Genomic DNA, 17,111 nt, shown 5'->3' on the forward strand with positions numbered 1-17,111 from the left:
TTATACGCGCGCACCGGTCATTTTTCATTCACACGGACAAAAGCTCTCCATCTCCCTTTTGCTCTGATTCCACGTCGCTCCCTTTCCGTCTACTAAAACGACGAAACTTCCGGTACCTGTCGGACACGAAGATTTAAATATCACCGGAGGATCGAATTGTTTCTCGATCGGGAAATTTCGAGAGTGCAGTCGAACCCGTGACACATTGTTCGCTAATGCAGATTCAACCTAAGCGGCCCGAGCGAATTATCATGCGAAGCAAATGGCAAAGACGCAACCTTGTTCTCATGAAAATAGACTAACCCCGAGTTTAGCTAATATCTCTCCCCATCTCTCTTACTTCTTTCAAAGCTGCGAATCACACTCCTTACTTACTCTCCTACCTGAGCTTCGATGTCTTACACTTCATTGCACGGAACAATCAAACTCGTTTTGCATTGTAAGACACCATTGGTCTTTGATATAATAACGGAAGAACGAGATGATCGCGTACTATCCTGTAAGTACAATATCACAGTTCTTAAGAATCTACCGCTAACATCCTTTGATCGACATCAAACACTTCATTTTCCAGATATTCCCGCCTTCCACTTCTCCACGCTGCACGCTCATTAAGCTTCTCAGTTGCTTCTAGTCTCTCTCAGCTCTGAACATTTAGCTTCCTAAACTCAGCAGACTTCGTCGATCGAAAAATCTCTTTCAATCTCCGCATTCGGGTGAAACGATGACGTAGTGGTAAAAGACGAAACGAAAGAGGAAATTATTCTCGTCGCGTAGGAAACAATTAAAGATTCCTGACGACTCGTCAGAGGCTGGTAGTTGGCTGATCGATTCGAAGGAAATGGAGAAGGTGGTAAAGCGTGGTGATGGTAAAGCAATGGAAGAAGGGCTGATCGTCTTCCAATTAACGTCACGTTTCCGTGGGGATCGTTATCCTTATCGCGGGCCACTTTCGAACCCGCGATCTAGAAAAAGCCTCACGATCACGCGTTACAACGGCGAGAAAGTTGAACCACAGCATCGGCTACTTCTTATTCCACTTCCGCTTTGTTTTAGTGCAGCCCGGGGAATCGTAAATGGCGCGGCTGCTTCCAGATGCGGTTGGCCGTCTCTTTCTTCCGGCAAATCCGTGCCACGACAATGGGGGACAATGCAGGATAGGAAAGTTCACCGAGAGAGGCGAACGCTGACTATAAAAAGTACGATAAAGACCAGTAGGAAGTTGCAACTTGGCGTGAATGTCTTTTGCATCCGATGGGAATTTGAATTGACCCGATGCGTGCTGATATTTCCGAAGAATTTTTTTATTAAAAGAAGAGTATAATAGACTACTATTTCTAAGTCCCTCAAAAATTCCCATTGACTGATAAAACGCGGAAATGAATTGGTAAGTTATTGAGGAGCGATGGTACAGTCTAATCCACGAGAAAAATTGGCAAGTTTTCTGATTTACGAAACCAATAAGGATGTATAGAAGAAGAAAAATCCACGAACAATTCACTGATTTTAGTTACTTTTTCTATTTCTTCATTTAGATGATTTCGAAAGATTCTTCTGTGTGGTGTTAGGAAAACTGTCTGGAACCGAATAAGACTCATTTACTTTGCAGAAATAAATCTTCTGTACCAGTAAGTATTCTGATCTGTGATCTTCTCGTTTTATTTCTCTATACATTTGCGTGTATCCATATCGATATAAAAACAAATTTTTGAGTTACATTTTAAGTTATACAACCAAGCCAGAAGGGCTTTTCAACGAATAATAAAATTCAGCGAATAATAAGATTTCTTAGAAAACACGAAACTGTGATCAATGCAATTGTTATTTCCTATATTAAATTGTAAGTCAATATAAGTCTTCAGCGTAACTTCGATAGATTCGACAGACAAGAACTGAGACGTCGAACGTAAGTAGCAACGATTGGCTGTGGAGCAACGACTTCCGGCGGATAATGTCTAATTTTTCAAGCTTCTCGTGCACGCAGCAATTTCCGGAGCAGCTCGATACGAGCTATTTGTCAACGCTTTATCTGGTCCACTTCAAGCGGCGAGTTTAGTTTTTCCATAGGAAGCAAAAAGACAATTTCCCCGGCTGATTGCATCGTCTATGTTGCCTCAAATACAGGAAATGTTTTTTATTCGCGAGATATAAAAATGTGTAATTCGCTAATCCGATTGCTGAACCATTCGAAATAATTACCTTTTGCGTTGGATAAAAATTTCGTTTGGCTTAGAACTGGTAAAACATCAAATGTAACCGATGTTAACAATATTAAAAAATACAATTGTTTCTAATTAAATGAAATTCGTCATCCGATAAACAATTTGAGCTTATAACAACTATAAAATATTCGCTAAACAATTGTAATTAGTTATGCATTTAGAACTTTCTTCTCAATTAGCAACGTTCGCAACGTACTACGTTGTAATGGAATATTCTTGACGAAAAGTGGCTTTTCCTATCAGCGGACTAGAATGTCAATAGAGGATTCAAACGACGAATCTACCAACTTTGATTATAGTCTTCCGTTACTTTTGTTTCCATGTTAACGGGAATATAGGACAAGAATAAAGTCAATGAACAAAAAAGAGCAATAAATTACCAGGCAAGAAGAATATTATTGCTAACTTTCGTTATAACATCTTAGTATTCTGCGTAATGTTAATAGGAATATAGAAAGATAACAGAGGTATTAAACAAGAAGAGCAATGGAAAGACGTAAAGCAGGTACCAACATTAACAGTAACATCTAGGTATTTTTGGTTTGCTGTTACTAGGAGCACAGAATATCAATAGAGGCCTCGTGTAAACGAGATCAACCAGTAGTACCTGATAAGAAAACACACAAAGAGTCACTGATATCACTATGTCCTTCCGTCGTAACGCCTTCGAAATAACAGGATCGCAGAATGTAACTGGAGATAATGCGAGCTGATTACCTTGTTGATAAGTTAAACACAAAAGTTAATTGTAATTTTGCTATTGACTTTATCGTGGTAATCTAATTATTTATTATTAATTCAAAGGAATATGGAAACGAAAATTTCAAAAGGATTAATATTGTTCTTTAATAATAAGTAAAAGTTAGCGAATCATTTCTCCAAGTCCAAAGTCCATTCTATTGCTCTACCGTTTCTGCTAATCTATTCTAACAATCTCATTAATCATTTTAAAAATAACAACGGAATAAAAAAGACCGGAAGAGAATTGATATCTTTCTCGATGACGCCAAGTCACCGAATCATTTCTCCTCATCCATTCGATCATCCTCACGGTTCTGTCCTCCTCGTACAATTCCACTTTTCGCGATGAAGTATCAGCCGGAAGTTATAAATCAGCCGACAGCAGAGCTGACCCAGAAAACCAAACGATTCCCAGTGTCCGGCAATGCTCGAGGTCGCCGGGTAATTTCGTTTTATCTGGCAGACCAATATCTAACTGAAACTATTCCGCTTTTCTCAGCCCGTTCGACAAATCGAGCGAAGACACGAGATCGTACGTAGCGACGCGACGTGCAGATCTGCCGTGTGGGCAGGAACCTGCCTTTGACCCACGTAACCGAAAGTCGGTTTGTATTTCGTGGGTCGAAGGTGAAATATACGGGAAAGCTTATCCAAGGCTCGGCCGTTAATTCATCCTGATATATCGCTGTTCGCGTGATCAATATCCGTATCTCGATAGTCCAACTTTCCCATATAGTTCTCGGTTAATTTGTTTTTCGGACAATTCCGCGATCGAAGGTCTACTATCACGGCTTTGACTGTCGGCAAGCGATTGCAAGCTCCTCTGACATAATGCTACGTTCGTACATAAACTGAAACTAAACTGCAACTTCTGCTTTCTTGGCTGGTCTTGCTTTTGATAGCACCCATCGGCTTCCTGGTTTATTTGCAACTGACGCTGTACCGCTAGAAACTTCGTTCCACTTATGGAGCAGTCATGCTGAAACTGGCTAACATTACCACCCATGGATTCAAGAGCTGGCGAGGCTGAACATTATAGTTCGCGATACGAAAGAAAGTACGGTTATAAAGCGAGAACATAAACGATTCGAAGGAATTAAGCATTCTCTCGAAATTGCTAATTTCCACCGTTGATAAGTCCGTTCTATCTACGAAGAGCCGTAAACCAACACGACCGGGTCACCTCACCGCGATGACTCTGCCAAACTTCCGGTCACAAGTTTCTGACACCGTGTCGTGGAAACTTGGGCTTCACCTTGAGCGAAATTTCGAACGCGCCAGAGCACTGTGAATAGGGAATAAAAGGGTAGGAACAAGAGGTTGACTACCAGGTCGGTGGAAAGAGACCCCCATGTCTGGCCGACGAGCAACCACGGTCCGATAAATAGCGTCCTTTTGATAGTACTGCGAGCTTTGAACGGTTCCATCGCTTTGTCTAGCCGCTATCAAATGAACTTGAGGGTCCGCGTAATAATTAGGCGACACAGAGGGACAGGGCCTAACTGCTAGTCTCAAAGTGGTCGTTACCGATATCAATGGTACGTTGTCGACGGAGACAAAGCTATGGACGCCTAATCGTTCGATTGGTCGACGAGCTTTCAAAGGAGGGCAAAGCAAGGCATAAATATCGATTCCTACTGCACGTGATCAGTTTCCTCGGTGTAGTTATAATTCTCTTCTTGAATACTGCGAAAGGTGACGTCTGATATTAGAAGATTCTAACAAGTATATTAGAATATAATGTTAGTAACAGAAATAATGAAACGTCTTAAATGTAAAATCACGCGTAAGTTTTTATGATAGTATTTTTACAGTGTCGTAATCAATACTCTAGAGAATAGAATCTGTTGGCACGTATTAGTAGAACATGCATGTATAATAGGAATAATTGAAGAACAAACGCTAATTTAAAGCAAGTACGTTGCATGTTTTATGAACGTCACTGACATGGTTTTTGATACGGAACAGTTTAATTTAATCGATTTAATTGAAATCCCAATTATTCGGAACTTTGAACGCGACCAAAAAATCGGTTGTAAATACGAATCATTCGGTGTATCACTGCACAGGTTTATCGCATTTTACATCATGCATCGGTTCGATGACTGGTTATGGTAAAAATGAAACGAAATAACGTTATATTTATATATATAAATAAAGGAAAAGGAAATTCTGGCAAAAAAGTAATATAGCCATGAAATTGCCGTTCATCCGGCAGAACAAAACTCGACCCATATTTACATTCGTTTTCACAACTTCTGTCTTTTATTGATTCGATAAGTTTGCCTGGATTCGATAAGTGCACAGAAACGTACAGTATCTCATTGAAAGCATCTCTCTCGATGACGAGTCAAAAGTTCGTCCGATCGCGGAATGATCGAGGGGATCCTCGTAAAAGCGTGGCGGCGCTCCAACTTCCGCTCGTAAAAATGCATCTTCCCCGATTCCGCGAGCTTAAAAAGCGCGCGTAGCCGTAAACAATAACCGCGTTGTGTATAAATAGCCGGCTAATAACCTGGCAGACAGAAACTTCGATCGAACTTCTATAAAGAAAGTTCTCGCGCGGAACTTTCCCAACGAACCTTCCCTGGTTGCGCGTTTTCTCCACGTTATTGATGAAACGAAGTTTCACCGGCTGATATTCGAGATGTTTTCTAGGCAACCTTTCCCCATCACTCGATCCGCTTGTATTTGATTTCAAGCCCCAACGGAGTACGCAAAACTACGCGAAGACACCTGCTGGTTACATTCTGCTATAGAGCTAAAATCACTCTTCTTTCTTCTCTTTCTATTATATGTTTCTAGATTCGCAGCAAAGAAGTTGGACGCTTTCTCAACCTTCAACTGGCAAAGATAAAGTTCGAACGACCTATATTACACTCCTAGGGCATCATGTTTGATTGATTGTATTGGAAATCTACTTGGAACTTCGTGTTCGCTGACTTTAAATTGTTGTCGAGTTTTTGGTGGAGCAGTGTTGCTTTTATTTCGTTGCTTATATTGTACATGCTTAACCAACATAGGTACGCTACTTTATAGCTTTACCAGTTGAGGATTCGAGGATAAACGGATAGAAGTTCGTTTAAGCGGAACTATAGAGCTTTTATTTGCTCAGCGAGATGTTCTTCTTGGAAATTTCTGTTCGGATCCATTTCCTTCGAACAGAATTTTCACGAAGTAGTTGAATAAGTACGTATACATGATAGAGCACGCTCTACGCGTCTCTGTCCCTTGAAATGTTCGATAGACGAGATAGTCTGAACAGCTTACAGTGAAAAGTCTCGAAAAACACAGTCACACATCGACACGAACACCGTCACGCGAAATTACATTTTCACTATACGATTGCGACATAGTTTGCTAAGATCTGGTCGTAATTGAACACATCGAGACCCACGCGATATCGAATAAATTCGAAAATACACTCGTAGTTCAATGATAATACAAACGTTAAAATACCGATCGAATTTTGAGATTCCATTTGTACGTGAGAAAAAGTTAGATAAAAAGATCACTATCCTAATTCATCATTGTATCCATCGTGCATTTTCATTTTTCGTTGCTCTCGAGATCGTAGCAAACTGAAAATGAGCGACAAAATTTCGTCGGAAGAGATATAACTCGTGCAATCTGCTTTTATTACGTCGACGTATGACACAATACACAGGATAGGGCAATAACTCGGAATATCTCTATCGTTTCAAACAGCCTGGCAAAATTTTTACGTCAAGAGAAATATTATGAAAATGTCTTCTCGCAAAGACGCGCCAAGTTTCAAGATTCATTCTCCCATAATACTGCGATTTTGCGCCATCCATTTTACAACGATCTATAATATAATATCGAGTAACTAGAAAGTTATCATCCCACCCTGTATTCAACAGATATATATCTCTATATATTTCGAACATTTCTCGATCAGCCGTAACTGCACAGATAAACATTCGATGATACTCCTCCTTAATAACTAGAAGGATTAACATATATATAGTCTCCGCAAGATATAATTACATTTTGCTTGAAAACTTGATAAGAACAGGGACACATCAACGTTCGATTAACCACAGTATAAACGGTGCGTCAAACAACATTTTGATTGTATTCTCAGCACAATACTTAACGACTAGACGTATGAATCTTTGGTATGGGTACAATAATAGCATCAAAAATACATATACATGTCGAAAATTGATCGTTTCACCCTAAGTAATCGGAACGCTATCGTATCACAATTTTTGGCGAATGAATAGACAGACCAAATATGACAATATTGAACACGTTGTGCGTACAACAGTAACAGGTAGATCACGTTATCGCGAAGAAGTGAAAAGGTACGATACGTCGAAGATGCACGTCGGTTTTTATCAGACAGAATTTTGTACCAGGGGAAGCGGTTAATGGAAGACGATAGTGTGCGCGTGAATACCAGGAAACAACGCGAATCCTTTTCTCAGAATACAACGATGCACAAGTGTGTAACATACAAGATAGTTCCCTTTTCGCAAATGTATAAGTAAACTATCGACCATTTCAGAAATTTTTCTAATGGAGGTGCACAAACTTTTGAATTTATGTCAGTGCTCCGGAATTGGTACATCCTTGATATTCTACCGTGCACAGTCGTAAGTAGAATATCTTGGAATATTTAAACGACTGGAGATTCGAGTACAAGTCAGTCGTGCCACGTTGTTAGCTGAATAAAGTGTAAGCTCGACGAGGCAAGTTTATTCAGCTACGCTACGCGTAAGAACAGTGTCAGCAGTAGCAGGAAGTACTTGGAGGCGGTGTGTCGCGCTCGTGGCATCGTAACACTCTTTGGTGAGGTAGCAGTGATTTATCCACGGTAGTTTCCATCCTGCGCATCACCCGGTCCAAAAGTATCTCCACGGCACGTGCCACGTTCTGGCCCGTAGCTGCACTCGTTTCCAAGTAGACCAAGCTAAAGAGTATAGTTCATACAAATTCTTTATCTTCCCTGTTAATCTGGAGTCTTGTAGTTTACACTATTTCAGGCTTCCCTGTTTTTAAATACAACTTTTCAAATATCGTAAATCGTAGTGAACTTCTTAATATAGATTATATATTATATGTTATATATTTATTTACTATATAGATTATTTATTATATAGAATCTTTGGAAGACTTGAATAGCATAAACCGCAATTTCATCCTATGTAAGTATCGTCTCTTCTAATTATACCAATGAAACGGAACGACGTGAAATAAAAGAACTGGAAGAAAATATAGGTGACAAACGGATTTGGAAATAGTTATGAGAAGAAGGCGTGCAACTCAGATATTCTGTTTGGTTTTCGAGAGAGGAAATAGAAAGGAAGACGATAGGAACAAGGCTGAATGAATCGGATGGCTAATAAAGAACGTAATGAATGACGTGTAGTATGTTATTTACCCATGCTTCTCCGCTAATTCCCGTGCCTTATGTTCACTAACAACCCGTTTGTCTTCGAGATCGGATTTGTTTCCACAGAGAATTATGTCTGGATCTTCGCAATATGCGTGAGTCTACACGTATACAAATATGAATCAACGATCAAACAAAGAAATCAAGAGTCAATGAGAAACAGAAACGTACCACAATGCAAAAGATAAAGAGCTTACAACTAAATCCGGCATTGAAACAATTCTAATCCATCTTCTCTTACAACAAAAATTCTCAAAAACATCAAGATAATATTATGAACAAACAGTTGGAAACTCTTTTCGTTAAAAAATTATTAAAAATATGCATTAACGCACTACGTACAACGCTGCTTTATTTCTTCAGTTAGTTCCTAGCGCTAATAAACAGATTACGTTAATGATTCTTTAGAATTTCTTCCTCTTCAAGATCAAAATTTCCTACTTTTTCGGGGGCAGACTTTCCTCATACCCGAAACTCACGATTTATCTATTCTTTAACTTTTACAATCGAAAAAAATCGATATTTTTCATATAATTTTGCAGATGTCATACGCATTACGTTAATGATTATATCATACATTAATTACATGGTGCAAATATTCTTATTAATTGAGTAAAATCTTTGCACTTAACTATATGATAAATCTCAATAATTTTTCGACCGAACGATAGTTTGAGCTTTTTACATATAGGAATGCAAGAAACATATATCAATAAGTTTATTAATTATCTACAAGCTACTATTACTACTATTTTATTTACAATTATTCTCTAGCAAACATGCAAAGTAAAGTATATTTCATGCTCTAAGTTTCCATGCATAATTCATTGAATCTTTTTATTCCCAAATTCAAAATATCTTTACTACAGTATTAATTCACATCATGCAACATATACTAAGTGGTCATCACACATGAAACCAACTAAGATATTAGTATGCCTAATGGAGATTCTGTTCCATAAATAAATTAACTCAAATCGTCGTTCATTGCACAATTGTTACAATAATAGTATTAAGAAATAATGAGTACCCTAAGCTGCTCCAGCCAATTTCTTACTTCAAGAAAGGACAGCTCATTGGTCAGATCAAAAATTAGAAGAAAACCCATGGAATCCCGGTAGAAGGCTGTGGTTAGACTTCTGAACCTGGATATTAATAGCATTGCAGCACTTTCATCAAATCTACCACTACTCTATCATCAAATGTTAATTCCTAAACCTTATTATTATGTCCTTCTTTTATACCATATTAGTAAATGTAATTTTTTCATTAAGAATTCAAAGCATTTTATAGGAAACACTAAAAGCCTTGTTTGGTATGAACATTACTATAAAATACAAGTTTTCAAATGAATTATCATAACAAATGTTACCGCTCTTGACCAGCTGTGTCCCACAGCTGTAAATGCACACGTTGAGTTCTACCATTTGCTGTCTGGTATATCTGTAACAGTTAATGACTCTGGCTTGTACATGATAACATATGTATCTTGAAGACATTTGCATATACTTTCATACTTTGACCCACATATTCCAAGATATTTTAAATAAATAAAATTTATATAAAAATCAACAAAGACAACTTTTATTTGGTAATAAGGAGAATAATGTAAGGGAGTAAGTACTGAATGATGAAACAATCTCTTACCACACGTTTTTCCTTAAAGTCAATGCCAACAGTGGATATAAAACGAGATTCGAACGTGCCATCGGTATATTGATATAGGAAACTAGTTTTACCGACTCCAGAATTTCCGAGGGCTAAGAATTTAATAAGATAATCGTATTCCATCTTTACGTACTGACAATTAGGAATACACGGTTATCGCACTTCTATCACGGAACTTCGTTAAAACGGACACTTCGATATAAAATTCTATCGACCGTTTTTACCATGACTCAATCTCCGGAAAATAAGAGATTTTGGGACGATTATTCGTGTAATCGTTTAATTTCGAGATGATCGGTAGAATCAAAGAGACATGTGCGATGTTAGACACCTGTTGCCTACGTATACAATTTTCAAAAGGTTCGCGCGTTTCGAAACAAAACACTCGGTATGTAATGACGTTCGATATTACAAACTTTACAGTTTCGTAATCGGAGATAAACAGAAGAAATACGTAGAAATCAACACCTTGCTGAAAATTTGCAGACTATACTGAACCTCGTTCACAGTGACGTATGACAGGTGTGCATAGAAAACGCCACGGAACATTGCTGATAATTACAGTATTACCAAAGTTGATAAAGGAAATTCGAAAAGATATGATTTAACTTGACAAACTACTCACTATACAAGATACAAATAATTATTATATTGTAATAGATCTTTATTTTTTAAAAATAAAGATTAATTTAAAAGATCGTAAATACATAATTGAAAACAGGTTATAAATATAAAAAAGTATTTTGTTTTTTGTACTTCGACATTCAAGTGAACTATATTTGTTTAATATCCTATTATATTTTTTATGTATCACATGTATATAATGGTGCAAAAAGCTATTAATTTTTCTAATATAAAATATTTAGTAAATTCTGTAATGTTGGCAGGTATGGTGCATCATGTCTATAGTAACAACAAAATGAATATTATTGTCTATATAACAATCTATAAAAATAGCATGAAAGAATACTAAGTATTCGTCAATACTTTGTAATTTGTAAAATATATTAATTTTTTTCTATATAAAATTCTAATCATATTTTTTATATAACTTTGTATAAAGTACCTTTATCTATATTTGATAATTATGTTAATCATTCAGTTATAAAATATGAACGATATCTCCGACAGTAATGATTCCGTCTTCTTTAGTTTCTTTGGTTAAATAAATACCAAACCTCATTTTCCCATGAAATTGTTCTGTGAGTGTACGTAATGGTTCCACTGTCTTTTTACTGGTGGTTTGATCAATGCAAATCATTTGACATCTAGTGCATGGCCCAGTTACCTAATAATATTCATCAATGAAAGAAGTATATAACCTCTATTTTTGTTTTTTCAATGAACATACCACAAAACTATTTTTTCCTATATAAACATGCTCCCATTTTGTTTCTTCAAAGGCCTCACAACCGCTTAATATCATGTTTCCCCTAAATCTATGTATAATTGTGTCTTTTGGAAATCCTGTATCAGATATTTTATCACTAAGCCATGATACACTTGCCTTATTTATTACTAAATATTGAGCTTGGCTAGCGAATGATAATTCATTTTCTCTATTCCCTGCAAGAGGAAAATGCAGTTATATATGAGAAAACAGAATCTTTGCAATTTTATGTTATGAAAGATACCTTTCTTTCTATTACCATTTTCATTTTGTCTTATAAGCCTCAAATTTGGAAGACCTAATGCTAAACTTAACCATTCAGAAACTTCTGAACCACAATCAATACCCTGTACTTTATGCCCACAAACTCTACTTTGACATACTGTACCATTTATAGTATTTTTTGGGCTACTATTTAAAGAAATGTCTATAGTAGGCATTTCTGAAATATCCTTCAATCATTAAATTAATCAACACGTAAAAAGATAATCATAATTTTTACCTGGATAATGTAATTGCATGATTCCTCTGTCTTTATATATTATTGGATTTAATAAACAAAGATTAACATGTTGTTTTTGTGTTAAACAAATACCAGAAGATGTAATAATCATCCACTCTCTATCATATTCTAGACCTTTTGAATTTAAATTCCAAGAACCTATTATTTTATAGGCACCACACGACTTTATTGGATATATGTACAATTGTTCTAAAGTACATTTCTTTTTAGTTGCACTAGTGTCCATTATGAGTTTAAAAAATGGATTGTCATTAATAAAATGAGTTACTGATTTTTTCATATCTTTTAATTTATCTGTAATTCCATTCATATCATCATTTGCAACATAGTTTGTTACATCTGTTGTATTTACATCACATTGATAATATTTTTTGTATAAAGCTCTTTTATGATCTAACCACCACTCTGGAATTTTATTTATTGGTGGCCCATCCACAAAACACTTTTTGATCATAAGTAATAAAGTTTGAACATCCTTGATTGTAGACATGTATCCAAATGAAACTCTAACAGCACCTGTTGGTTTCCCATTTATTAAATCTGCAGAACCTCCACAAACATATCCAGCCTCATAATTCTGAAGAACTTCCTTATTCGATAATGCTAAATATCTCTGACATGCACCAGGGTTGCAAAAGCAACCAGTTCTTAGATGTATTTTGAACAAAGCTGCCATATGTAAAATCTCCATGTATCCTACATATTCACCATTGGACCGCATAAGATTAAAGGTAACAATACCCCCTTGTATATTGTGATTATCAAAGGCAGTATCGCAATACAATCTTGCAACTGGTTTCCCATTGGCATGGTGAAGTATTAATAGAGATCTGTGCAAAAACCTTGCAAGTGAGAATACATGCTTTGAAATTTTGTCCATTGTGATAGATGATAATATATCAAAACCATGTTTCAAAGAAATTATAGAGAGAAATGGGATAGTACCATCTTCAAATCTGTAACAGGATGTATATCAGTAAGAAGTTAGTTAATTTAGGAAATGATTATTGATCTTATACCTTTGATGAAGAGTTTTTCGTTTTATATGGAACAATTCAGAGGTCAACGAAACATCTATGGTACCACCACCATAATAAACTTTTTGAAGTGCACTTGCACTATCATTTTTTACTAGTAATGCACCAATTCCAGTAGGATATCCAAACATTTTATAAAAAGATAAGCAAACAAAATCTGGTTTGTAGATGGATAGATCTAAGTCATTTGTAGATGCGAAGCCAGCAGCATCAAGTAGGACATACCACCTTGTAGATGCATCAGAAACAACACTAGATAGAATTCCATTATGTACATCTCTAATCCATGTTAAAGGATACTTTAATCCAGAAAAATTACATTGGGCAGAGTAAGCAAACAGTGAATTACTTTTGATGGAATTATTCTGTTGTTGATAGGAACTCATAGATTTTGAAGAATTGAAAATTTCAAAAACATTGTTGTGACTCAAACAAGATATCTTTACTCCTTTTTTATTAACAACTTCTCTCATACCAAGAACTGAAGTATGATTATCTTGTGTATAAATAAAATGCCCTGAATTAGAGGCATCTTCTTCATTCTTGTTAAAGAAGAATGTATCAGCTATTAACTTTAAGGACGCAGTTGCACCCGATGTGAAAATAATACTGTATTCATCAATAGAGGTGTGGAAATGATCCAAAATCCTATAAAATCGAAAAATTATTATCATACTTGACAGTATTTGATTAACAGTATTATTTATATTCAGAATGTCTTACTGATATCTCATACGCTCTATAATATCTTGAGTTACGTTACTTGCAGTTCCAATGGAATGTGGATTAGCGTAAAGTGAATTGTGCAAATCAAATGCAACATTTTTTATTTGTATATCAGAATACAGTGTTGCTCCTGCATGATCCAGGTAACATTCCTCTGAAAGATAAATAACAGTTAAAGATACTTTTTACTTTATCTTTTAGAAAGATACTGTTATCTTCTATGCAGATTATTGAATGGGAATTATCTTTTTGAATGTATGCCATATAGTATGCCTTATTTGTAAGAAACGCTATATATAAAGATCGTGCAATTTGCCTGTCACTTACCCTTAATTCTTGAAAAATTATTTTCAAAACTTTTCGTGATCTCTTTATCGTATACTGGTGTATACGATAACATCGAATCTATCGTATTTTCCATATTGATTGATCTATAATATGTAGACTACTTAATAAAACCACTGTCAGATCATCTACATCGTGTATAAAAATAATACTGGACACCGACCATGCAATCTGGTAATGATTACTTGACAAGGCTTGTGAATACTGTGTTTCTTAGATTCCAAAGAACTATGACGAAGAAATTCACGTAATTGCTGCTGTCCATGACTCATGCATTGCTTTTATATAACGAACTTTTAGCAATCGCAAGTAAATAAGTTGTAACAGCTACATAATCATTATTTACAAAATATGTAAAAATACACGATAAGATATACTAGAACTAGAAGTGGAAGCAAATGATGAAGCAGATTTGCTTTTTATGTACAGATATATTCTATCAATATTTAAGATGATAATTTTATTCAAAGCTCAGTAGGTGTAATATCAAAAACTTTGAAAAACAGAAAATTCAACGAGTTGATAAGACAATACTTGATTATACATATGCATGTATATACGAAGATAGACACTTGTATATAATACAGATTATATAACATACGAAAGATAACAGAGTAGTTGTTGCAACATATTGCAATGTATATGAAACACAAAACAGAAATGCAGTATATGTTTTAGAATAAGATTAGAGTATTTACCAGAGAATAGGAATATATTTAATTAGTTGAAAAGTGAAAGGAATTTGCATGTTAAATTAAATCATTGTACTATTCCAACTATATTTAAAGAATTAATTCTCATGTGACGAGGTGGCCGAGTGGTTAAGGCGTTGGACTGCTAATCCAATGTGCTCTGCACGCGTGGGTTCGAATCCCATCCTCGTCGACTTTTTTCTGTTTTGTTATATTTTTTTTAAATCTTATATCATGTTAACACATTCTTCTTTTTATAGTACATTAATATATCTTGACAAAAAATAATAAAATTTAAAAGAAGATATGAGAACCGGCAAACACAGACAAATTATGCAAAAAATAGAAATGACAGACGTGTTTTTTTATCTTTTTGTACATTACGTATTGCGTAACCTAATATTGCAATAATTATTGTGTAACTGTTTCTTAAATTATCTAGCAAAAATTTATGAAAAGATATGAAACGGAGCAAGATAATTTTGGAACGACAAGACTACCGAAAACATTTTAGGCAAACGGAACTTCAGAATCGTCGAAATCGTCTGAATTAATAAATAAAAATGTCCCCAACACTTTTATTAACTTCAAATTTCCACAAATTATATCGAGTACTCTCTACCAGGTAAATTACATCTTAACGTAAAGCATATATTTAATTCATTTCTTTTCATAATTCCATTAAAGTGTATCGCGTCACAGATCCTACAAAAAATTTTCTCCAACAGAAGAATATCTTCAAACGACCACATATCTCATTGAAAATAAATCATTATCGTCTCGCACTTTTATAATACTCGAGGATATGTATGTCAAATACAAATTGAATAAATGTTATAAAATAAAGTATTGACGTGGACGTTGGAACCGATCATTCTCGAGAAGACTCGATAAAAGTCATTAAATGTTACGACACGCATAAAGAAACTACACCTATTGCAGATATTTGCATATTCGTAAAAATATACATGATAGTCGCAAAATTGTTCGTAGCGAATCAACAAAAATCCATCAACGTTCAAAGAATAACAGCATGGAACTTCATCGACAATCTCATCACTCATTGATGAATCTCACACATTGAAGAAAACAGAAACACCCATGAGAGATCCCAAACCACCTTGATTTACTTTTAAAATGGTCCAGGACTCTTCATTCGAGCGACCTTGCGATCAGGAGATGATGCTGAACGACGTATTTTCTGATTTTTCTCTGTCTGATGTAGGCTATGATCAAGAGATGAAGAAGCGTATCAAAAAGTAGATGGCGAATGGAGGGCGATCTTCGGCAATTACCCTAAGCACGAGCAATCAAACTAAAAGGGGAACCAAACTCCGGTTTCCGGAAATCCCGAACAAAGAACGCAAAAAGATAATTAACGTGAGGAAGAAGTGAGTCTAAATGAAGAGCCATCCTCTAAGAGAAAAAGCTACTTTGACGATTTCCATTTTTTCTTTGCCATTCTTATACATGAAGAAACATGTAGCGGAACAGGTTGCAATAATGAAAAAATAGAAAGCTCCTTTCTTTTAGCTGTTCCTTTAAGAACATACTATATATTCGATCTAAATCAAAACTTGAAATTACGTCATGGCGGTCCAATTCGGGGTTGGCGGTGTCACGCCTATTAATTTCTAAACGTAGAGCTATTCGCCTCCGGGTCAACATCAGGATAATAGATTTTATCTGACAATGACAACAAGATCACCGACACATGGGCAAAAAATCGCATGGATCCGGTGAACGTGTATGCCTTTTTATGTCAGTGCCACAATTTGGAGAAAGTGCGTCCTTGGCAAGTTTTACAATATCACGACCCGGCATTGGTATATGTATCACATTACATAAACGAAAGGAAGGCCAGAGTATAAGGGAAAAAAGTTAAACGCCTTATGTGACGTAGCAGTATTCTTTTATGCAATACAGAATAAACCGAGTAACCCGAAAAAAGATCATTCACGTGTATCAAACAAGTTATTACGTGATGCATATAATTGACGATATCGGTCAATTCTGTTGGTTAATGAGCCTCAAATAAATATAATTCGTTAAAACTTATTTTCGCACCTTCATGGAAATGTCTTATTTGAACGAATATTAAATACCAAGCATATGTATATTTACGTTATGCAAAATTACAGAATAGAAATACGTAAAGTAATCGTGTTTACGTAATTGCCGAAACTTCAACAGATAAATATTGTGTGATATCGTAGAAACGTCAATAAAATCTAATTTCATTTGGGATAAAAACTTTTACGCCGAAGAAGAAGCTTCTTCCTTAACATTATGTTGGAACATAATGTTATGATTGGTACGATTTTTCCGTATGCTTATAAAATTAG

General features: G+C 35.7%; 2 protein-coding genes and 1 non-coding gene across 4 annotated transcripts; 1 reads left to right on the forward strand and 2 right to left on the reverse strand.

The window, feature by feature from the left end:
- Positions 1-5,205: 5,205 nt before the first annotated feature.
- Positions 5,206-10,562, reverse strand: Rab27 (RAS oncogene family member Rab27). The gene is made up of 5 exons (XM_072015351.1): positions 10,033-10,562; positions 9,758-9,828; positions 9,416-9,530; positions 8,374-8,486; positions 5,206-7,902 (listed from the first exon to the last, which is right to left on the reverse strand). The coding sequence occupies exons 1-5, from the start codon at positions 10,174-10,176 to the stop codon at positions 7,719-7,721; spliced, it is 627 nt and encodes a 208-aa protein (XP_071871452.1). The 5' UTR covers positions 10,177-10,562; the 3' UTR covers positions 5,206-7,718.
- A 232-nt stretch (positions 10,563-10,794) lies between these two features.
- On the reverse strand, positions 10,795-14,522 carry Mal (molybdenum cofactor sulfurase). Of its 2 annotated transcripts, XM_072015334.1 has the most exons (8): positions 14,057-14,522; positions 13,727-13,883; positions 12,986-13,651; positions 11,946-12,922; positions 11,703-11,885; positions 11,405-11,619; positions 11,120-11,341; positions 10,795-10,956 (listed from the first exon to the last, which is right to left on the reverse strand). In XM_072015334.1, the coding sequence occupies exons 1-7, from the start codon at positions 14,148-14,150 to the stop codon at positions 11,156-11,158; spliced, it is 2,478 nt and encodes an 825-aa protein (XP_071871435.1). In that variant the 5' UTR covers positions 14,151-14,522; the 3' UTR covers positions 10,795-10,956; positions 11,120-11,155. The 2 variants fall into 2 exon arrangements, with proteins under 2 accessions (XP_071871435.1, XP_071871434.1); XM_072015333.1 differs by lacking the exon at positions 10,795-10,956 and having other exon boundaries at positions 11,038-11,341.
- Positions 14,523-14,877: 355 nt separating this feature from the next.
- Trnas-gcu (transfer RNA serine (anticodon GCU)) lies at positions 14,878-14,959 on the forward strand. Its single transcript has one exon. It is a non-coding gene; the product is annotated as a tRNA-Ser (tRNA).
- The last annotated feature ends 2,152 nt before the right edge of the window (positions 14,960-17,111 follow it).

The sequence above is a fragment of the Bombus fervidus genome, chromosome 13, assembly GCF_041682495.2.
Source record: "Bombus fervidus isolate BK054 chromosome 13, iyBomFerv1, whole genome shotgun sequence".
Classification (NCBI taxonomy): Eukaryota; Metazoa; Arthropoda; class Insecta; order Hymenoptera; family Apidae; genus Bombus; species Bombus fervidus.

Bases quoted from the DNA above. Each gene is read 5' to 3' on its own strand.
- Rab27 (XM_072015351.1), bottom strand. From the start codon at position 10,176: ATGGAATACGATTATCTTATTAAATTCTTAGCCCTCGGAAATTCTGGA. The intron at 9,531-9,757 runs GTAACATTTGTT...ATTAATATCCAG, and splicing joins GACACAGCTGGTCAAGAGCG to GTTCAGAAGTCTAACCACAG. The intron at 8,487-9,415 runs GTACTCATTATT...GTATACGTGTAG, and splicing joins ATTGGCTGGAGCAGCTTAGG to ACTCACGCATATTGCGAAGA.
- Mal (XM_072015334.1), bottom strand. From the start codon at position 14,150: ATGGAAAATACGATAGATTCGATGTTATCGTATACACCAGTATACGAT. The intron at 13,884-14,056 runs GTAAGTGACAGG...TTTATCTTTCAG, and splicing joins TAATTTTTCAAGAATTAAGG to AGGAATGTTACCTGGATCAT. The intron at 13,652-13,726 runs GTAAGACATTCT...TCGATTTTATAG, and splicing joins ATAGAGCGTATGAGATATCA to GATTTTGGATCATTTCCACA.